This window comes from Manis javanica, chromosome 16 (genome assembly GCF_040802235.1).
Source record: "Manis javanica isolate MJ-LG chromosome 16, MJ_LKY, whole genome shotgun sequence".
NCBI classification, from domain to species: Eukaryota; Metazoa; Chordata; class Mammalia; order Pholidota; family Manidae; genus Manis; species Manis javanica.
Genome location: NC_133171.1, coordinates 24,763,673 through 24,787,141, shown reverse-complemented (window position 1 = coordinate 24,787,141; position 23,469 = coordinate 24,763,673). Strand labels below are relative to the sequence as shown.

At 42.3% G+C, this 23,469-nt stretch overlaps 1 protein-coding gene across 5 annotated transcripts in view; it reads right to left on the bottom strand.

The window, feature by feature from the left end:
- The window catches only part of SLC17A5 (solute carrier family 17 member 5), a 37,715-nt gene that overhangs the window by 6,311 nt on the left and 7,935 nt on the right, over nucleotides 1-23,469 (bottom strand). For 2 of the 5 annotated variants that reach the window (XM_037012589.2, XM_037012590.2), the window contains exons 4-9: nucleotides 20,477-20,564; nucleotides 18,114-18,200; nucleotides 16,982-17,100; nucleotides 13,267-13,425; nucleotides 9,648-9,780; nucleotides 7,711-7,858 (exon numbers count right to left, since the gene is read on the bottom strand). In XM_037012589.2, the coding sequence (XP_036868484.2) occupies nucleotides 7,711-7,858; nucleotides 9,648-9,780; nucleotides 13,267-13,425; nucleotides 16,982-17,100; nucleotides 18,114-18,200; nucleotides 20,477-20,564 (734 nt within the window). Of the gene's footprint in view, nucleotides 1-6,960; nucleotides 7,610-7,710; nucleotides 7,859-9,647; nucleotides 9,781-13,266; nucleotides 13,426-16,981; nucleotides 17,101-18,113; nucleotides 18,201-20,476; nucleotides 20,565-23,469 lie in introns of those variants that run through there. The other 3 variants (XM_073224016.1, XM_073224017.1, XM_073224015.1) reach the window with 2 other exon arrangements.

The window sequence follows — 23,469 nt, the reverse complement described above, 5'->3', positions numbered from 1 at the left end:
GCTCAGAAAAAGTTCAGACTTATTTTAAGAGTAAATCTTAGGGAGTGGGATGTTCTTATCTATATCTAGATGCAAACTTTTAAAGACAGAATTCCTGCCTATTTTTGGGAAATACTAATGGTCCGTTGACTTCTCCTGTACAAGAATGAGTGAATACAGACCGAGGGCTGCCGTGGCCAACGCCACGGGTACCATCCTCAAATAATGAAATGCTTCTCGTTTTCCATGAAGCAGCGATGCTGCACTGGTCATCAGGGGCCTGAGGACTTCCGAGCCGGCGCCAGCATTAGCCCCTGTGTGACCCGGGCAAGCCCGTGACAGTTATTACTTCCCTCATCAGCCACGGGTTCACAGATGTATACACGTGACATACCTGGGGGCCCAGCTGAGCGCCCCCTCCCCCCCCAGGTATACAAAAACCATAGTTACGGAATGTAACACACGTATGGAAATAAGCACAAACCACACATGTACAGGTGGGTGGATTTTCACAATGTGAACACGACCATGTCCCTAGCATTCAGTTAAGAAGCAGAGTCTGCTGGTGGGCATTTTTAAGGACATTTGCATGTAGTTGAACTGCCTCTCAGACTGTGTAAATTTTAACTTGAATAATCGTAATTTTGTAAGGTCGCCTTTCCTAAAACTCAGAGGATGGCTAACGCTTACCCTAAGAAGGCTGTCAGCTGCCTGTCTGCGGCGGCCACAGCCCCGGTCCGCGTGCCAGTCCGCACGTTACACAGCCTCAAACCCAACAGCTCTCTGCAGGCCTTCACGTCTGCCGCGCCCATGCCGCGTAGTTATCTTTGCCACACCGGACTGTCTGGACCCCACACCCTTCCCGTGCAGACCTGGCTTATTTGAGCACCTTTGCCACGAAACTTTTTCTGTCTAGCTCAGTTCATACTGAGCATTGTCTTCTCAAGCTTTATTATCCTTTAAGCCAGTACTACCTGCTTTAAGAGGTAATCGCTCTTTAATTAAATTTTGCTAATTCTCTGTGGCACAGGAGCCAGTTGTTTGAGGACCCAAGGCGCCTGGGGCTCTGCCCACACCGACTGCCGGAGGGGGCTCTGTCCCACGGAGACCAGCACCTGCCCTGGGCACTGGCTCCGAAAGGCGCCAAGTCCGCATCAGGAACTTCATATAAAGGGAATCACACAGAATGTGACCTTTTAGATAACACAGTAGGGTTGCTAAACATCACCCCAGACTGCTGGGTATACCAAGTTAGTTCCTTTTTTATTGCTTTCTCTCTCGCTCTTTTTAATTGAACAAACTGGGATTTTGTCCTGTGGGTAGTCCTACGTTCTCCATTTTGTAGACGGCTCCCCTAAGGTGTTATTTAACGCGACCTCGCATCCTCGGCGGTTCCTGGATATACTGGCAGCATCGAGGTCCTAGACGATTCATCACGTCTAAGTTTGATATTTTTAGCAAGAACCTTAAAGGTAGTGGTGGAGCTAAAAATTAATCCACCATGTGAGTGGCATTTGTTAATTTATTTTTCATAAAAATCACTTAGACATATACAAAGCCCAATTAAAGCTTTTAATTTTTCATGAGATGATCACTGTTATTATAAAATAAGATTCGGTCAAAATTAAAGAAGCTGGCCGTTTATCAGTCATTGTGGGGTGATACTGTATCTGTTAGGGTTTAGATCTCTCAGTACCTCAACCGCAGACTATTGATCTGAAATTCTTCTATTGTGCATATGGAAAAAGGTCTGTTGTGGACAGAACTGTGTTCCCCCCAAATTCCTATGCGTCAAGCCTGAACTCCAGTGTGACTGTTTTTGGAGATAAATGAGGTCACACACATGGGGTCCTAATATTCTAGAATAAATGGTCTTATAATAAGAGGGAGGGAGAGAGATGCTTGCCTTGCCTCCGCGAGCGTGGGGAGGGGCCGGCAGGACGACACCGGGAGCAGGTCCGCCTGCACACGGGGTGCGCGCTCCCCGCAGCCCCGCCCTGCCGGCAGCCTCCTCTCCGGCTCCCTGGCTCCAGAACTGTGAGGACAGAAGCCTCTGCTTCCCAGTTACCCCCTCTGTGGTATTCGGTACGGTGACCGACACAGTGCCCGAGAAAGTCCTACTGACCTAACTCACCTATCTATGAACATCACACATTTTCACGTTCCAAACGCCTGCATACAGGATACGAGTGCCGAAGCACGTGGCCAGACCTTTCTGGCTTATGCCCTTTGGGAGTGTAGCTTAAATTCACCAAGCTTGGCAGAACCTGTCTTTTTTTTTTTTCCAAACCATTAACACCTTGGCGGCTGGAGGAATGAACTGCAATGCTGCCAGGCCTTTTCAGCACAGAGTGAGGTGGATGAATGCTGAGAAGTTCCACGTGTCGGCACCGAGCAGCTCATTCAGGTATTTGTATTACACTTGGCTGGGAAGGGCCAGGGAGGATTGATGACTGCTTGGAAAAGCACACGCTGGGCGCGCTCAGCGAGGATTCTGGCCAGTGGACTCCTAGAACCCTGGGAGATCAAAAGCTAAAAATATACCCAGTTCCCTTGAATCTGGGCAACAAAATTATCCATAGACAATCTCTCTATTGGTCTACAGAAGAAAAGCCTTAAAAAATACCATAAACATTTATATGTTGATAGGAATACTGACTGTTTATTGAAAACTTTGTCAGGCATGGTTCTAAGTATTTTATATATGTCCTATTTAAATAGTAAAATCATTTCCATTGGGTAGGGATATTGTCTTCCTTCTACAGATGAAGAAAGAAAGACTAAAATGTTACCCAGTTTATCTGATTCTAAATCGGTACTTAATATGTTATAATCTATAATGCTGTCTTGTTAAAATGTCATCACTGACTTCAATCTGTAGGAAAGACCAATTTTTCATGCTTAATTGTTTACAAGCCCCAGTGCTGAAGGCTTCCGGGTCTGTGGCCCTCGGGTGTTCCTGCTCTAAACAGCAGAGTGTTACCCGGTGCCAGGCACTCAGTTCCCAAAGACAAAAGGCAACTAGGTAACAACGTGGTCACAGACTATGCAACCCCCCAGTTTGCCAGTACAGGGACCAGGAATGCTAGGATGCTTTGAACCAAGAAATTCCAGTTGGAAAATAAAATGGATGCTCATCTGAAAGGCTTACCACCTTCCTCTGCCTGGCGTGCATGGGCTGAGGACCACACTGGGAAGCCGCTGCTTTGTGCGCGGCTCATGTCCTCATCTTTCCAGTCATTCCTCGAGTTACTGCAGCCTGGCTTCCTTCTCATTGCTCCCTGGGCGCATTCCATCAAGACATGAGTGAGCTTCATGCGGGCGTCCAATCCAAGAACACTTCCATTCTTATTTTACTTGACTTCCCTGTGCAACTACACTGCTGACACAACCTCTCCTTTGGGGACCCCGGTCTCTGCTCATGCTCCTTCTCCAGCTGCTGCTTCCGTGTATCCTTGCATCAGGCTCTTCTTTCTCGTAATGGACTCCCAAGGAGCTCACGCAGCGTGCCAAGTACCGCCGACTCTTCAACAACGCAGGTTGGAACTGTGCCAGACTACTCATATGCAGATTTTTTTATATGCTGGAGACTTTTTTGGAGATTTGCGACTACTAGAAAAAAATACTTTTTTTTTCTAGCTTACTTTATTGTAAGAATACAGTATATAGTACACTAACATACAAAATATGTATTGATAGTTTATGTTACTGGTAAGGCTTCCGGTCAACAGTAGGCTATTAATAAGTTTCTGGGGAGTCAAACTTAGTTGTATGTGAATTTTTGACTGTACCCCTAACCTTCACACTTTTCAAGGGTAAACTGTAATTTTGTCCACTTCCATGGCTTCACCTACTACGCCTAAGGTCGGGCCTCCTAAAATCTCTCTCGTCCACAGCTCCTCCTTGAGGTGAAGACTGGAGAGTTCTGGCCCCTGGACACATTCTTGATTTTCATCCTTGAATCTCTCTGCTCCTTTTCAGGTTCCTTTTCTGGTTATTTCCCCTCTTTCTGGTCTCTAAATGTCAAGATTCAGTTCTGGGATTGTATGTCTCTGCACTCTCTCTTTCCTTGCCTTTAAATACTTTGAAATGTGATTTACTATTCCTTCGTTTTCATTTCCAGTCAGACTGTTTTTCTGGCTTCTAGGTCCAACTATCAAACTGCCTACAATTACTATTTTCAAGATGTTTTCACAATATCTAAAATTTAACATGTCTGAAACTTTATCTTCCTCCAGGACTTCCTCTTTCAGGCATCCCGCTTCCAGTAAGTGGCACATCCATCCATCCGGGAGGCCGAGAGGAAGACGGAACCACCGTCCCGGAGTCTTGCTCACTCTCGGGGGCCAATCAACTGTCACACCCCAGCTAATGTGCTCACGAAGCCCCTCCATCCATCTACTTTTTCTTTCTCTTATTATATCCCATCACCTCTTATCTGGTCACTGCAGCAGTGTTCCAACTGGTTTCTTCTACTTGTACTCTTGTCCACTGAAGACTGATCTTAAAATACAGAGAATGTCCATTTTTACTTGCTTTGGATACAATATAAAATGCTTACTACAGGCTACTGCTTACTCCCCAGTGGCTTTCTTCTCTGCATTTTAGCCACAACTGACCCTCACGCAGTTGACTGAGATACATTGATATGGACTGAATGTGTGCCCCCCAAATTCCTATGCTGAAGCCCTAACCTTCAATGGGGCTGTACTGGAGAAGGGGTCTTCAGGAGGTGACAAAGGTCAAATGACATCATACGGGTGGAGCCCTAACCTGCCGGGCCGATGCCCTTATAGGAGGAGCGAGTGGCGCCACAGCTCCCCCCGTCTGCACGCCCGCCCGCAGCCACGCGCACACCCAGGAAAGGCCTGCGCGCACAGCCAGGGAGAGAGCTCGCCGAAACCTGCCACACTGGCACCTTCATGATCCGGGGCTTCTGGCCTCTGAAACTGTGACAAAATAGATCTCTGTTGTCAGGCCGCCCGTCTGTCAAGCAGGCTGAGAAGGGCACCGACCCCTTTCCCGCTTCCGTGGGTCCTCCTGTCCGCAGTCCTCTTCCCTTTCTGCACCGCTGACTCTGACTCATGCCTCAGGGTTTAGCTTAAACACCACTTCCTCAGAGACCTTCCCTCACTCCCTGATGTACAGTATAGTTCCTATCATATTCTCGCTTTTTCTTCAAAAAGCTGTTTTTTATTTGTGTATTTTTCCACTTCTGTCACCTCAGACTAAAAGCTTCGTAGGCTAGGGCTGTGTCTCTTATGGTTAGTACATGGCAGGCATTTGAGAAGTATTTGTTGGAAGATGAATTATCATTTACAATGGTTTATTTTTTAAATCTTCTTTTTAGATTTAACTAGTTTCCTTGCTAGCAGGAGCTGGGTTTCATTTTCTGTGGTGTCATGTGCAATGCCAGATGCAGACAAGGGCTCCGTGAAGGATGCCATAGGGTGGGCGCGGGGTGGGGGTCCCGTGGACCTGCCGCAGGGTGTGTGTGGGGCGGGGGCCCCGTGGACCTGCCGCAGGGTGGGCGTGGGGCGGGGGCCCCGTGGACCTGCCGCAGGGTGGGCGTGGGGCGGGGGCCCCGTGGACCTGCCGCAGGGTGGGCGTGGGGCGGGGGCCCCGTGGACCTGCCGCAGGGTGGGCGTGGGGCGGGGGCCCCGTGGACCTGCCGCAGGGTGTGTGTGGGGCGGGGGCCCCGTGGACCTGCCGCAGGGTGGGCGTGGGGCGGGGGTTACATGAAGGTGGTTGTACATGAGTAGTAAATCCTTCCTCATTCTAACTTTCTATGATTCTAGAAATTACATAGTTGAATGATGTCATTTGTTTGACTTCTAGTGAAATCCCTGCCAGACTCCTTTTCTAATCAGGAGCATATAGAAACTTATTTCTGTCCTTTAATTATTTGCTATTCCTTGAATCCTTCTGTGAGTAATCAGGCTTAGTGTCCACTTTGTAAATCTCAAGTACACGCCCCAAGTCCTGTGCTGCAATTAAGGAGGGCTTCTTCCTATCTCTCCCACAGAAATGGCTTCTTACGCCTCTTCTCCTCCAGTGTCAAAGGGTTCTTTATCATTTCAGTTCTGGTTATATCAGATCTTTCAAATCATCACTGCACTTAATATAAAGTGCTCCTGGTTTTCTCTCCCTGGCTTCCCAGTAAGGCTGCATGTCGCACTGAAGCTCCCGTCCCCATGCTATGATCGTACAGACCAACCTCCCAAGAGGCCGGGCCTGGGTGCGCCCCTCCTTGTGCAGGAGCCGAGGTGCGGATGCCTGACGTGTCTCGGTCTGAGGGAGCTCACATCCGATGGGGGAGACAGGAGGGGTCGGTGTCACAGGCAGAGACAATCGCAAGCCAAGGTGAGGCACCTGATACGAGTGCATTTAGCATGAAATCATATATGGACTGCATTGAGAGGAAGAGAAAAAGCAGGCAGTAAGGTCCAGAAAGGCGACATGAAGGACTGGGCGCACTGGGAAGGATTCTGATGGGCAGAGAGGAAAAGACACTGCTCCAGGGATGGGGAGTGGTCTGGGCAGACAGGAGCTGGGTGCACTGAGACCCCGATCCCATGGACCCTTCTTGGACTTCTACAAAAGTAGAAACTGGAGTAGAATGACCTCAAAGGTCTGCTTCAGTCCTGAGAGCCAGTTGGCAGGAGAAGTACTTCTTGAAGGGATGGGAGACTGAGGATCAATTGGAATCAGAACATGATGCGGTCGTCTAGGTGCGAAGGGTCTGGGGTAGGACGGTACGAGACCACCTGTCTTCTCTTCAGAAATGAACTCGTATCCATGACTAACTCTTCTGGGTTAAAATATTTACACAGTCCCCTCCTCTACCTTGTCAACTGGCACAAAATAATTCTAGAAGTATGTGGCCCAAAGAATATTTTCAGAGAAGTAGCTGCAGAAAGAATTCTGGGCTCTGAAGTACAAATTTTAGATTAAAGTTTTGGGTCTATCATCTATGAGCTGTGTGCTATAAGACAAACGACGTAACTCCTCTGAATCACCTGACTTATAACTGAGTCACCTTAGTTATAAAATAGATCAAGAATACCTATCTCACAAGAACGCTTTATGGATAAAAGGGGATAATGTTTGTGAAAGTGATTTGTAAGCGATTAGGTGTTAGACAAATATATTTGCACGCAGGTAAGATAAGATTTGGCAAGTAACTTGGTCTGGTCTTGGACACTCACCCGCCCACTTACATGCCCACCATGTGCCAAGCACCACAGTGAGGCCCGAGGATGGTGGGACACAGTCTGGCTTCAGAGCTCCTGTTCTAGCTGGCCGGGCAGACGCAAGCTTAATACGTTATATGTGATGCTTTTATGGGAACACTGCATAGAGATGATGACAGTTAAAAGTTTAAATGTAAAAACAGCATCATACCTTAATTATTATGGCAACTGAAATCTTGTTTAGGAACTGTAAGCCATTCCTAGAGAAGTCCAATTCTCAGGACAGAAGGAGAACGGAGGTTGCCAGGGGCTGGGCAGGAGAGGGGACAGGGAACTGGGGACAGTGTTTCTGTTGGGAAGGATGAAAAAACTCTGGGGATACGGTGGCAGTTGGATGCACAGCAGTGTAAATGTACTTAACGCGCAGAACTGCGCACCTGAAAGCAGTTGAAATGGTAAATTTAGTGTTACATACATACTACCACATTAAAAAAAAAAAAAGGCAAGCCAGTCCTAGCCAGTATTTGTTAGTACTCACGAGGGTGCGATGTCCAGGTGGCTGATGCTAAATCCGGAGGAGCAGAAGCCCCCCAGGGTCGTCGATACAGTGAGAAATGCGACAGCCAGGGAGTAGTCACAGCCTATAAACCCCGCGGCTACCAGAAACACCGCAGTCCCCACCATTCCTGGGTTTGAAGAGTTAGAAAAAGAAAAAGAAGCTCGGTGTTAGGATTTGCTCGCTTTACCGGAGTGCGGCCTCAATCTGAGGGTTGAGGCTACTGCCACCTACTGTGGAGACACTGTGCCGCCCGGAGGCCTCTACACTTAGATTATGTAGTTTAATGGAAACAAACAAACAAACAAACCCCAAACTGCTGGAAAACATACGGGCATAATGCAACTCATCATCTCATTATGCAGTGTTATTAAATTGACATGTAACCAGGACTCAGCTAAAGTTCTACAAAGTCAGAGAAGAAGAGATTGAAAAATGCGATTCTAGAGAGAAGCAATAGTTAATACAGAATGTGATTTGAAATTCATATAACCAAGAAGATAAGCTAAATAATAAACTCTGTTGAGTAAAGTTGGAAAACACTCCATCTAGGTTTTAATAATTGATGACAATATGCGTAGTTTAGTATAGGCAGTTAAGCATGAAATACAAATAGAAGAAGGGGCTTAAAGAACAGGCTGCCCTCTCTGCGTCCACAGAAGTGCTACTCAGACTCCCTCTGTGTGATGCCAATGATGTATTTGTATATCGTGCGACTCAGGAACTTACTGTAAAATTTCAATTAAAGTTAAATAACCATAATTGGCTAGTGGCTCCCGTATTGGACAGAGCAGGCCAATAGGAGCCAAAAAAGAGAAAATAGAATTGAATCTAAAGGGATTTATTTCACTTGCAGGTTTGGAAAAATTTATTGAGTTCAAGTGAGTAAGCAAGGGACTCGGACAGCCCCTTCCAGCACCGGGTGCTCAGCTGATTTTCCTGAATAGGGTCCTTTCACAGCGGCTGTGGGTTTCTGCTTACCTGCTTCTTCAAAAATTATATAATTGTACTAGATAGTTTTAAAATTTACCTTTCTGAAATCAGAGTCTGAAACATGATTATTTAAGGCTCCTTTAAGCTTGATTTATAGCCTCTCATTTGATAGAATGTTAGTACATATTTTTGTATTGAAATTTAAAACGTTTTCACTTAGAAAAGGGATGGAAGCTTAAAAATATTATTTTCACTGTAAACTTAGAGCTGAAAAAGAGGTTTATAAAATTTCGGGGATGATCATTATTCACAAGAGCCAAGATATGGAAGCAACCTAAGTGTCCATCACAGATGAATGGATAAAGAAGATGTGGTACATATACACAGTGGAATATTATTCAGCCTTAAAAAAACAAATCCTACCATTTGCAACAACATGGATGGAGCTAGAGGGTATTATGCTCAGTGAAATAAGCCAGGCGGAGAAAGACAAGTATTAAATGATTTCACTCATTTGTGGAGCATAAGAACAAAGCAAAAACTGAAGGAACAAAACAGCAGTGGACTCTCAGAACCCAAGAAGGGACTGGTGGTTGTAAAGGGGACGGGTGGGGGAGGGCAGGTGGGGAGGGAGGGAGAAGGGGACTGAGGGGTATTGTAATTGATACACGTGGTGTGTGTGGGGCCACAGGGAAGGCAGTGTAACACAGAGAAGACAAGTAGACTCTGTGGCATCTTACTACACTGATGGACAGTGACTGCAATGGGGTGTGGGGGGACCTTGATAATATGGTGAATGTAGTAACCACAGTGTTTTTCATGTGAAACCTTCATAAGAGTGTATATCAGTGATACCTTAATTAAAAAAATGTACTACATGCTCAATAGTGAACAAAATAAATGGCTGTTACTGTTACTTTTATTTTGTCTTGCTCTGTAAACACAGTAAATAATTGTAAACCAAAACAAAACCTGATTTCACTTACCTATAAGGCTAAAAACTCTTCGAACACATATAGTCGAAAAATTCCATTTTGCCCTTAAATTGTCAGCAGCTTGACCAGACAGGATCATACAGAGCCAACAGCCAAAATAAGGCAGTGCAGATAAAACCCCATTCTGGAAGGAGTGAGAATACACAGGATTACCCCAGTGTCACTTGAAATGGAAGGAAACACGCAGCGATGTGCCGCCCCTATTCCCTAGGCCCGCCCACGCAGGGCGATGCGCAGGGCGCTATTCTGGGGCCTGGGTTGCAGCGGCAGTGAGAGGAGACAGACCTTCCTGTTAGCCTATGGATTCTCCCCGCTGAAGTCTTACCTCCAATTTTCACTTAATTTATTCTAAAAATATTTTTTATTATGGAGTAAGATGTGGATATAGAAAATCACATCAATCAAATGTACAGCTTATGAATTATTCTAAGGCGAACGCCAGGTAGGCGAGGGGCTGGGGGCACCGGGACGCGCTTTGAGCAGAGCGAAGGCAGTGAGGTGACAGGCGGCCCTGCTTCTCGCTTTCTTCCTGTAAGTCACCACCTGCAGAAGGTGGGCACCAGGAGAGAGAAACCGGATTTAACATGGGAATGTGCTATTTGCTTTGCAGGAATGATTTCATGGTTAGCTCTTTGGGAAATCACAAATCCTGTAATATGAAGAACACACATTTGGGGGGAAAAAAAGAATTTCTCTTCCTATTCATTTTCCCCGACATAAACCCGAGGTGACAAGACTAAATAGCCTAATTCTGATAAGAACAAACGTTTTCATAGCATGAGAGAGAGGGGCAAAACTGTTAGTGTTTTTTACACACACACACACACACACACATAATAGGAGGCTATTTCATCAGCGATATTTAAGTCTTATCTTATCCATTTAAGAATCATTAATGGTACCTGCCAGCAACATATGTTAAAATACTAGATTTGAGTGTGCTTAAGATTTAATTTTTTTCAGCACAGCTTGTGGTGCTCTATATACAGATGTTGTATCACAGTTCTACTTATGCAGCTTAAGACTCTTTTTTCTAGTATTAAGCTGAGGAACTTCCTCTTTAAATTCTACTCCATTTAGACTTGTGCAGAGTGAGGTCGCACCTGTCACCATCTGTGGCAGGGCGCTACACATGGATAAACTGTAGAAACTACAGAAGTAAATTTTCTGATCTTGGTCTGGTGGGGTAAGACCATACTTTATCAGTTACTGAATTTTTGCACTTAAAGTTCCAATGTTAAAAACTCTTCTAACAGCCTAAAACTATTAGAAATCTTCGACATTTATACATCCATGGGTATCTTTCACAGTTAAGCTTTCTGTTCAAGGCTCTGAGTCCTTGCATTTATTTATTTAAAAAATTGATTCCAAAATAGGGTAACAGATACTACCCCAACTCTGGTTGAGCTGTAAGAAATAGGGACACTAGAGTTGGAAAAAACTAGGAAGAAAATAAAGGGTAACTAATAAAACTAAACTTACATGAAAAAGCAAGCTTATAACAAAGGATCAAGAGGTTCTCACGAGATTACTTTTAAATACAATGCCTCTCAAAGGAAGCTTTATTTTCAACAAAGGCCATTTCATGAATGTTATTATATATCGACTTTCAAGAAAAAAATCCATTTTAAAAAGAGGCTTCCATACAATGAAAGAATTGCTTTCAAACTCCTTTCTTGTTTCTTTTAATTTTGATTGAGAATGAAAATGACTTTTTGTATGAAAATGCAAGATAAAACATTCTAGTTTTAAGTCTCTCATTATAGAGCTTAAAAACAATGAATGAAAAATAGATGAAGGCAGGTAAGTGAACAATGCTAATACCCAGCCAGCTATTGACATTTCATTCTTTCTGCAGTTCTCCCAGAAAACCTCAAATAGAAACATCAGTGGGATGATCTTTCAGTCCCATGCTATTCATCACCGTAATAGCAGATGGCCGTCAGGTTCTACTAACAAAGAGCTTCGGAAAAACAAGGTCGCTTAAGACAAACCCATCCTATGCTACTGCCAACAGTTCATTTCAGTTTAACTTCTGTCAGTGCAATACATGGACAGGTTTCAGTATAAGAGATCTTGTTTTTCAAAAGTAGCCAGAGGAGTTCTCCACTGTTTAGCTGCCTGGATGAAGATGGGGTTTGGTCTATGCGGCCAGTTTTCAGAATGCTTTGAAAGGAAGCTGACTGAGGAGCTGAACGGTGTTTAAAGCGATCCCCACACGTGTCATCCTGCTGCTGCTGTGCTGTGGGCTGCCTCCCTCTCTGTGGCTCAGTGGTACCTGGTTGTGGGCTACCCCACACTGTTTGCCCACTTGTCAGCTCGTAGACATGTGGGTCGTTTCTGCCTTTTGGTTATTATGAGCAATGATGTTATGAACATTTGTGTATGTTTTTGCATGGACATGTTTTCATTTCTCTTGGATATAGACCTAGCAATGGAGTGGGTGGGTCATAGGATAACTTTATGTTCAATTTTTTGAAGAATTGCCAAACTATTTCTCACAGTGGCTGCACCACGTCATATTCCTACCAGCAACGTATGATGGTTCTCTTTTCTCTATATCCTCACTCAACACTTGTTATTTTCTGTTGTTGTGGACTAATAGGCATGAAGTGGTATCTCAGCATGGCTTTGATTTGCATTTCCCTAATGACTGATGATACTGAGCATCTTTACATGGATTATTGGCTATTTCTTTATCTTCTCTGGAGAAATGTCCATTCAAATCCTTTACCTATTTTAAAAATTGGGTTGTCTTTTTACTATTGAGTTGTATGACTTCTTTATATATTCTGGATACTAGTTCCTTATTTGAAATATGACTTGCAAATATTTTCTACAACTCAGTGGATTTTCATTCTTGACAGTGTCTTGACATCAAAAGTTTTACTATTGATGAATTTCAATCGATGCATTTTTTTCCTGTGATCAGTTGTGTTACCTGTAGGAAACTGTTAATTCCAGGTAACAAAGATGTCCACCTTCTAAGAGTTTTATCATTTTAGCTCTTACATGCAGGTCTTTGATCTACCTTCATTTTGAAGGCAAAAATCCCACCAACTTTCCTTATAAACTGTGCCTTTTTCTCTTAAGGCTTTTCTTCTATCTCTTTAAAGACAAAATCCATCAATGTAGAGATAATAGGGAATGCCTTAATTTAATGAGTTCAGAAGTGGCTGCCAGTTTCAGGAGGGCCCTTCTTACACAGCTGTGCAGCTGTGGCCCCGCCGCTGCCCACATCCCGCGGCAGAGCGTTCTCTGCACGGGAGCCTCGTGTCTCCTAACTTCCCTCTCAGTTGTCAGCAGAGTCCCACTACCACCCCTTTGAGAGGCAAATATTGGCACCCCTTGAATTTTCCATCTGATATCCCGTCATGTTTAGTGACTAGTAAGACCTTTGTAGTTAAAGGAGATACCTGCCAAAAGTTACCTTGAATCAAGAGTTTACATGCACTGAGCAGAGAGGGAACAACTGGGAGGCAAGAAGAGCTCAGTTTATCAGTGTGAAATGGAAGACACAAAATGACTGACTTTCATACAGACCGAAACAACCGTGTGCGGTCTAAAATGTACGCTCTCTGGAAAGAAGCACATGATTACTTTTTCTTACCTCTTGAACATTAAACCTTAGAATCTCCTTCATGTAAGTAGGCAGTAACGTCAGTAAAGTGTAAAAAGTCCAGTTGTGAGAAAAATGTGCGACTACAATAGCCCAAAGAGGCAGGGATCTCAGCATGGGGCTCCAGGGCACGGACTTCTGTGAAGAGAGCTGGAAAAACCCGGCCCGATTAGGATGACCTACAGCTGTGATGACGTGACGTTCAGCTCTGCACCTGTTCAACTCAGATGCCACCTAGAACACATCATCGTTTCTACATGATGAATACATTTCAGAGTGTTAAACCATCTCTTTTAAAATATTAAACAGCAAAGAGAGCCCATGATTCAAATCAGAAGGAAAAATAGGAACGTAGTGTTAGAGCTAGAACATCAGCCCTAAACATTCCTTATGAATGTCAGAAATCACTGCAGCGGCAATTTCTCCATCCACAGAAGAGAGAATAATTTCACAAGCCAATTCAGAGTGAAGAGACTGGGAGTCCTACTGGAATTCATATTTTATCATCCGATCTTCATTCAATGATGTGTAAGACCTGTGTGGTACAAGGACTTTTTATGCAGCCATGGAGTAATGGTCCCTGAAGTAGGCCTGAAGTAGGACATAAGCACCTCAAGATATCCGAGATGATCCACTGTGGTGTGGAGAGACGTATCGGAACTATCTATATTCACTTTCGTTCTAACAGAATGTATTACACTCCATTAATATTTAAAAACAGGTTGGCCCTGCGATGAGTCAGACAGTGGGGTGCGGTGTGATCGCCCCATCAGTGCAGCTGTTGTCCTCACTTGCTGGTCTGCCTTCAGTGCATCAGGGCTCTGCAGTTGAGACCTGCCTTTTAAAGTGCACCTGTGGGTTTTACTAGTTAGTTTTAATTAAAATAAACCTACAAAATTGACAGCATCTTCAAAGACCTACAGAGAAAGTCAGTAGAAGAGAATGCTAATGTGACTGCAAGTGGACACTAAGAAACAAGAAGAGCTGACATCTGCCCTCATATGCACCTCACCCAGCAAAGTAATGAGTCTGTCATACTTAGCATATTCAAACACAATGCTTCCTTGTTACATATTGCTAATTTTTAAGTGATGTATTTTCCTATTAAAATTTATGTACATACTGTTTATTTCCCCATCCTATTCACCCTTTAAAAAGTCTAATTTTATATGTATTTTATAGTGCACATGGTACCGTCCTACATGCAGGGAGCAGTGAGTGAATTTCCCTGTGTTCAGACTGTTAGTCCCTCCCACCTCTTTACTGACGCATGATTTACAGAGCCTGGGGACACTGTCTAGGGTATCAGACTGTTACATTTCTTATGCCGAGGTGCTGCAGTTTCTCTCTCAAAACCTAAAGCAATCAAGCTTTCTGCCTCCAGGGTTCACTGTCATTTCAAAGAAAAGGAAGAACCAGTATAAACCTTCGTGTGGCCTTTTCGTAGGGGCTTTTTATCTGACTTGGCAGATAGCCTCTTGTGTTCTCCAGTGTGTATCGAAGACGGAGGGGCGAGGGGATGAGGAGGGGGTGTTGATTCTTATGTAGTAGCGGTTCTCCATTGCAGCTACGCTTCAGTCATGCTTGATACTTTAAAATCACAGGTGGCATGGTGACTACAGTCAACAATACTGCATTGTGTACTGGCCAGTTGCTAAGAGAGTAGATCTCACTTTTGTTCTCACTATTAATAGGGAAACGGTGATTCTGTGAGGTGACCAGGTGTTGCTCACCGCCCCCCCTCCCCCGGTCAACACTCTGTGATCACACAGTGTGCTTTCCTCTCCCATCTAATATGAGTGACTACGGCTTCGGTACTATTTCAGCTTCAGCCTCACGCTGCAGATAAACGTAAGACACTGAATCATAAAATTGATGCTGTTCTGACAGTGCCAGTTGCAGAGCAAAACACTGGTTCTTTAAACCATCCCTACAGTCAGTTAATAGAGTCTAGGCTACAAGCCCTTCTCAGCTCTCCCACTGAGATGCGCTAGGGTCCCACCACGTGCCTTCTCCCTCCATGGAACAAACTAAGAAACCTGACTTTGCCCAGTACAGGTCTGTCCCTGACCTTTCTCGGCCAGAGGGCGACACCAGAGGGCTTCTCCTACCTGCTACCAGGCTGGCTGAGGAGCCTGCCTTCTCTGTCTGAAGACATACTATGTGCCTCATAGCATTATGCAGCCTATGCTGTATGGAAAAGCTGCTCACCCATGCCTCCCTCTGGAGATCACAGGCTCCCCAGGAGTTGTGTCTTGTTCATTTTCTTTCTCTTAGTAACTTTTAAGTCCTCAGTAGCCAGTAAACAGCAAGCTCTCAAACAACGAAGAATGAATGCACAGGAGGTGCTGCGCATTTCCTGGGCCCAGGATTTACAGGTGGAGCTTCGCGGCACACACTGCCCTCTGTGACATTTCCACCTACAGGACCGTCTGGCTCACGGGAGGCTCGGGCTCCGTGAAGCCGCCTCCCTAACTCCTCTTGCTTCTGAGTTTTCCATTTTCTGAAGCATATGGAAAAACAAATTAACCTTAGTTTTGGATAATGGACAGATGAAGGCAGATATCAGCGTTGAGAAAGCTTTAAAAAAATCTAAACAAACGGAAAAGTTTCTTAAGTCCATAAAAATAAAGTACTGATAGAATGAGGTACTAGAAGAAGCGATCTGTTGACCATCAAAGCTGAGAAGAGGTGACAAAATTTAATAAGTTTTATGTGGCAAGAGCTGTTTACACATTAAATTCTTTTCATCTGTTCCTTAGGGGGAAAAGGTGGATGATTCATTTGATTAAAATCGCAGAAGACACTAAATCTCAAAGTAACATTATTCCATCAATGCTGCTTCTAATTCTGTGCAAGCCTTTGGCAAAGACCAAGAGATGCCGTATTTCTTAAGGTTTAGCAGCTTGGAGAGACATCTGTCCCAAGATTTAGTGAGTGGTAAATGTTTAACTATTGCCTGGTTATACTATATGTGAAAATTCAAAATATCAACAATAACCACCTAATGGTCAAGAAAAATTTTATATGAAATATTTATGTCCTTAAATGAATAAAGTGACATGAAGCCATTACTAATGCTAAAGGAAAGACTGTATATATTTTAATTTTTCCTAATGTTTTCATGTTCTTCTTTTATTTCCCCCCAAAAGGCAAGTATTTTGTTTCCATGTCTTGAGAATTTGTATATAAAATTAGGACTTTTATTTCTGACCTGCTATTGTGCTCCACTAGGTGATATAAATCTAGCTTTAATAAGATATACATTTTTTTCTAAGGATCTTCTCTAGAGGAGCAAACTGGTGTATATCATGTTATAATTTATCATAATAAATGCATCCTTCTTATTAAATCACACTCATTTAAAATACAGATAAAAACATACTAGTCAGTTTTCTATCAACTAACATTTAGAATGTACCTTTAAGATTCCTTTCACAAATAACACATTGTCCACTAATTAAGAAGACACACTTAATACTCACTTCATAACCATTTTTCTAGAAGGTTGAAAATGACTTAGAAAAGTAATTTTTCATAGATTTAATCTAGAAAGAATTGGAATTTCTCAAACAAAACAAACCAATATTCCATTTGCCTGCTTTGCTTTGCCTTCATCATGCATAATAATCTATTTAAAAATTGGTATCTTAATCTGAAGAAAAAAAGTTCTGAAGTTATTTTTAAAATGTGCCTAAGTCCATACCTGGTTTCTTAAGGATGAAAGAATGTATTCCTTTTCACAGGGAGAGATGGTCTTGTGGGTTTCTGGTGTATCACTAACTAACCAGATCCATAAAATAAACCAAATGATTCCAATTATGCCTGAAAATAGAAAAATAATAGTTAAATATAATTAGAATGTACTAACAGCAATTTTTATCTTAAAAAAACTATGTAACTAATTTCAATGTAAATTTTGAAGATAACTTTTTTGGATTTTTGAATTTCAGGTTTTTTAAACATTGAAGTAGAGTTGACATATAATATTATATTATAACATAGTGATTTGACATTTGCACGCATTACAAAACGCTCCTGACTGATCTGGTGACCACTGGTCCCCACACAGGCACTATGGTGCTGAGTATGTTCTCCGTGCCGCGCTCTGCACACCTGAGAATGGTTCTATGACCGTTCTAATCCTCTTCACCTATTTCGCCCATCATCTTATCCCCTTTCCCTTTGGCGACCAACAGTTTGTTCTCTGTATTTGTAAATCTGTTTGTTTTGTTTTGTTTTTTTGTTTTTTCTTAGATTCCCATATAAGTAAAATCATATGGTATTTGTCTTTTTCTGTCTGACATTTCATTTAGTGTAATACCCTCTAGATCCATCCATGTTGGTGCAAATAGCAATATTTCATGCTTTTCTATGGCTGAGTAGTATTTCACTGTGTGTGTGTGTGTGTGTGTGTGTGTGTACACACACACCACATCTTCTTTATCCATTAATTTCTTGATGAACACTTAGGCTGTTCCCATATCTTGGCCATTATAAATAGTGCTGTAATTAACATAGGGGTGCACATACATTTTCAAATCAGTTTTTTTCTGATACATTCCTAGAAGTGGAGTTGCTGGCCCATATGGTATTTCTAGTTTTAATTTTTGGAGGAACCTCCATACTGCTGCTTTCCACAGCGGCTGCACCAGCTGACATTCCCACCAACAGTGTACGGGGTCCCCTTTGCTCCATATTCTCACCAACACTTGTTATTTTTTGTCTTTTTGATAGTGGCTATTCTAACTGGTGTGAGGTGATACCTCACTGTGGCTTTGATTTGTATTTTGGACTTGTTACATTGTAATTTAAGTTACATTTTATAATAAACTTACCAAAAAGATAGAAGATGTAAGTCCAATTCATATAGAAGCAAATTACTCCAGAAAGAGGAAGAGAAATTACCGTCCCAAGCTGTGCTCCTAGAATAACAACAAAGACTTAGTAACCTTTGGAGAGTGATGAATAAAGAGGGGACATGTCTACTGCATAAAGCAGATGAGTAACAGATAATGCAGAGAGGAGAGAATGATCCACATCCTACAGGAACTGAATTGGTCACATGTAAATACAAATTACCTACTCTCTTAAGGAATCATGTATTAGAAAAGACCCATAGTATGTAAAGTGTATACATTAATATGTAGTTACATTAGTTACAATGTAGCTACTGATGAATTAGTAGGCATGAGTCAATAGAAGACCTATTATAATATGAACTAATAAATATCACATTACTAGTAAATGTATTAGAAATCCAGGTGTTTGTGGAAAGGTTCAAAGGTGGTTGCTAAGTAATACACATAACCCACTGCAGCCTACTTGATGAAACAATGAAGCTTTTACTAATCTAATCTGCCCAAAATATATTACAAACAAGTGTTTCAGACAAATAAATAATGAAATTCTTTTTAACTACCAAACATGATGGGAGCTATAATAATCAGACATTGCTTCTGGTTTCAAGTTTTAGTCTTAAGTAGGAAATAAATATAAAATAATTATTACATGTTAGAGAGCGCTAAGTGGCACAGAGCAATATGGAAGTTCAAATATGGGACAGGTCACCTCTGATTTTCAGAGCCCAGGAAAGGGTAAAAGCAGCAGCAGTGGAGCTTGAAAAGATGGGGGAGATTTGGTCCCTGTGAAATGAGGTAAGAAAGAAGATACGGAGGCAGATGTGACAGGACAAGCAGAGGAATGACGTAGGAAAGCAGAGAGAGGGTCTGGGAACTCACTTGGGAGAAGGGAAGGAAGAAAAGATAAAGGCTGGAAAAGTCGGTCAAACTCCGGATCAGGCATTATGTGCCAGGGACTGAGCTGGCTGACACCAAGTGGTGAGGATTGTAAAGAATGTGGACCCCAGTCAGAGCTTAGATTTTGTTCAACATGTAAAGGGGGAACTATGGATGGTACCTGCTCTTGAACTTACCATTTCTCATGTCACTCTCTACATAGCTGCAGTTATCACCTCTGTAAAGTGTAAACTGGGTCATGTCTCTTTCCTGGTTAAAAACCAATGTCTCCCCATTGTATTTTGGGAAAAAAATCTACATTTCTTCCTGTGGTCTGTAAAGTCTGGTATAATCTGGCCCTTGTCTATTTCTCTAACCTCCTCTTATGCTATTATCCCCTTTTTCATTATGTCCTAGCCACCCACAGTGGTTTTTCATTTCTTTGAGAAATTACATTATTTCCTGCCTGAGAGCCCTTGTACGTGCTACTCGGACTGGCTGGAATGCTCTTCTTTCTGCTCCTTGCATGACTGGTTTGTTCTGATCCTTTAGTTTTAGCTTAAAGGTCACCACAGAGAAGTTTTTCTCAACCACTGTACTTACAAAGCAGTCAGGTCCCAAAGTTTTCACTCATGTGTGACCTGGTAAAATTGTAATTCACATGGAAACCTTATACTCTCTCACCTACAGATCAGAGTGATAGCAAGTAAATGCACAGAAAAAAGATGTACATGGAGAAGGGCAGAGAGAGCGGTTGATATGTTTATCAGATGACCAAATTAGAAACCACAGTTTAAGAACAAAGTGTTCAATTTTCCAGCTATTGGGCTTAAAAACAAAACAAAACATAGTATTCTGTATACCAACATTTGAAAAGGCAACATGTTTTGAAATAAATGATGGCAGATGGAGGACATGAGTCAACTGAGCCACAATGCTTATGTTGGTGAGCCAGAGGAAAATTAATAATAAAATTATACCCACAGCACTTTACTTTCCCTCCAAGGAGACACCTGACACTGTGTGACTCCGGTGTGCAGGCCTCTTCCCTTGACACTAGTATGTACTTAACAAGTTGTAGCAAAATTTTTTTTAATTCAGATATCACTGATACACAATCTTATGCTCAGGTTTCACATGAGCAACACTGTGGTTACTATATTCCCACCTACTATCAAGTCCCCCCGACATGCCCCATTACAGTCACTGTCCATCAGTGTCATAAGATGCTATAGAGCCCCTACTTGTCCTCTCTGTGCAATACTGCCTTCCCCATGCCCCCCACTCTATTATGTGTGCTGATCGTAATGCCCCTTATTCCCCTTCTCCCTCCCTTCCCACCCATCCACCCCAGTCCCTTTCCCTTTGGTAACCGCTAGTCCCTTCTTGGGTTCTGTGAGTCTACTGCCATTTTGTTCCTTCAGTTTTTGTAGCAAAACTTTTTATAAGAACAGTTATCTCACCTGCATATGAAATGCTAAGAAGCTTGCTTCTTTCAAGAGGTGGTGCCCAAGAAGACCACATGGCATGCATGGCGGGAAATGTGACACCCTAGGGAGGGGAAAGGGCACTGCTGATGAAATACAAGGTAGTTTTGTTAATGCTTTAGATTCAGTTGAATATTTTGTTCCAAGAGAAATTTATGGATAAGAATCAAACAACTAGAATCTGGTTCCATGAGGTGAGATGTTTTTACAATATTGAGTAAAAATACCTTATAATGAAGTACTTTTAAAATCTGAACAGAGATTAATGGATTCTGTTAGCTGGTTTGAGGATTGCAAAGTAAGGCTTACAATAAATTTAAAAAATGGACTGAATGGTGACCTAAAAGGATCCCTCTCAAGGTCAGTTTTACTCATTCACTTTATTGATGGCCTGAATGAAATGGGAATATTACAAATACGTAACTTTTAAAAATACTGAGCTAATACTTTGGGATACTGGGAGATCCCTAATTGACCTTAATCAACAGGAAAAAATGGTCCCACAAGGATGAATTCAATTAATATGTTCATAGTCTTTTTTTTTCTTGTGATAACTACCCTAGTAAATGTCAATTACTGATACGCAAAGGCACTGGACTGTGGGGACAGGACGGCTCACAGACTTGGGAGAGGAGAGATGCTGCAGGCAAGCAGGAGGGAATAGATTCTGGTAGATTCAAAGCAGTAAATTCACATCTTTCTTTGGCCACCCGCTGTGTAGGCCAGAAAGACTAGGTAACCTCCTTAACCTTCAGTTTCTTTATCTGTAAAACGGATATAATACTCCTTATATTGTATGATTGTTACAAAGATAAATGGTAGCTAGTTCTATTATTAATGGAGAAAAGAATAAATCTTTAATACTTTGTACTTTCTCCTGAGTCTTTCAAAAACAACAACAAAAAGGAAATACCAATGGAGGGCAAAAACGATCTGGGCAACATAGCAAATCGGTAAGAATCTGCATCACGGGGCATCCACGGGATGAGTCGTCCTGGAACAAAGCTCAAGAGGGTCAGAAATACCCACAGAGACTGTGCTGTGGACGACTTTATTATAAAACCCTGGGGAAAGCGTATGTATACTGACAGTGAGTGGGATGCTACAGATGAAAGATGCTGACCGAGGTTTATAGAGGAGGCAAAGTATCCGGGATTCATACTGCAGGGATGAACAATGACAGGACCCTTGGAACAAACACAAATTAAATTCTACTGAAAAACAGGGCAATCACCTGAGATAGCAGCAGTAATATAATCAATGTCCAATGATGCTAAGTTGGTGGCATGAACAGACAGGAAGCCACAATATGGGGATACATTCAGGATGGAGATTCAGTATCTAGACCAGATAAAATACACTACAATTAAGTATATTTTACTTAAGTAAGAAGAGGAACCTGGTAATAGGGGGCAATTATTATTTGTAGTCAATAAGGGTTTATTTAGTACACCTCCATTTGATAAGGACAAAACAAGAACATACAGATGGGCGATCAAACAGCCTTCCTGCTGTGCACTAAACTGCAGCCACTGTCTTGCTTAAGGGAGAGCAGAATAAACCTATGCTGTGGTTTCATGGGGAGAAGTTCAAAGTTAGAAATGAAAACATAATTATTTAAAGATGGAGGTACATATGATAAAATGCAAAAGAGAAGTGGGAAGGAAAGTGACATAAGGAATTAAAATTTGAAAAATTAAACAGTGTAAGGAGAGAAAAAAAGATAAAAATCAATAATTATAAAAGAGGCAGAAAAGTCAGAAGAATCATAGAACTAAATAAGTATAGTTATAGCAAATGCAAATTATTTGTCTCTGTGTTTAGAGGGCCAGAAAAAAGGACAAAGAGGAAGTTCTACAAAGAACAATTTTAAAAGTAAAACAATAAGGGTGGGGAAAAAGAAAGGGGACATTACGATTAGCATGTATAATGTGGGGGGGCGCACGGGGAGGGCTGTGCAACACAGAGAAGACAAGTAGTGATTCTACAGCATCTTACTACGCTGATGGACAGTGACTGTAATGGATAGTATGTGAGGGGGACCTTGGTGGTGGGGAGACTTGAGTAAACATAATGTTACTCATTTAATTGTAGATTAATTATAAATAAATAGATAGATGATAGATATAGGTGATAAATAGATGATTAGATAAATAGATGATAGATGATAGATAGATAGATAGATACATAGATAAGATAGAATGCAGTGGCACATTTTAAAAAAGACGTGCACCCCTATGTTTATCACAGCACTATTCACATTAGCCAAGCAAAGTGTCCATCAGTAGATGCATTAATAAAGAAGATGTGGTACATATACACAATGGAATATTATTCAGCCATAAGAAGAAAACAAATCCTACCATTTGCAACAACATGGATGGAGCTAGAGGGTATTATGCTCAGTGAAATAAGCCAGGCGGAGAAAGACAAGTACCAAATGATTTCACTCATATGTGGAGCATAAGAACAAAACAAAAACTGAAGGAACAAAACAGCAGCAGAATCACAGAACCCAAGAAAGGACTAACAGTTACCAAAGGGAAAGGGACTGGGGAGGATGGGTGGGAAGGGAGGGATAAGGAAGGGGAAAAAGAAAGAGGGCCTTATGATTAGCATGTATAGTGTGGGGGGGGCACGGGGAGGGCTGTGCAACACAGAGAAGACAAGTAGTGATTCTACAGCATCTTACTATGCTGATGGACAGTGACTGTGAAGGGGTATGTGCGGGGGACTTGGTGAAGGGGGGAGCCTAGTAAACATAATGTTCTTCATATAATTGTAGATTAATGATAACACAATAAAAAATAAAAAAATAAAAAAAGTAAAACAAGGCTATTCTATGCATAAAATGCGTTTTAGACCTGGGCAATCAATGATAGAGCAGAAATAAACTGGCAAAAGTTTAGGAGGTAATGATCGTCTATCCTGACCTGGTTTATTTTAGTGGTGGTTTATTTTCTTCTCTC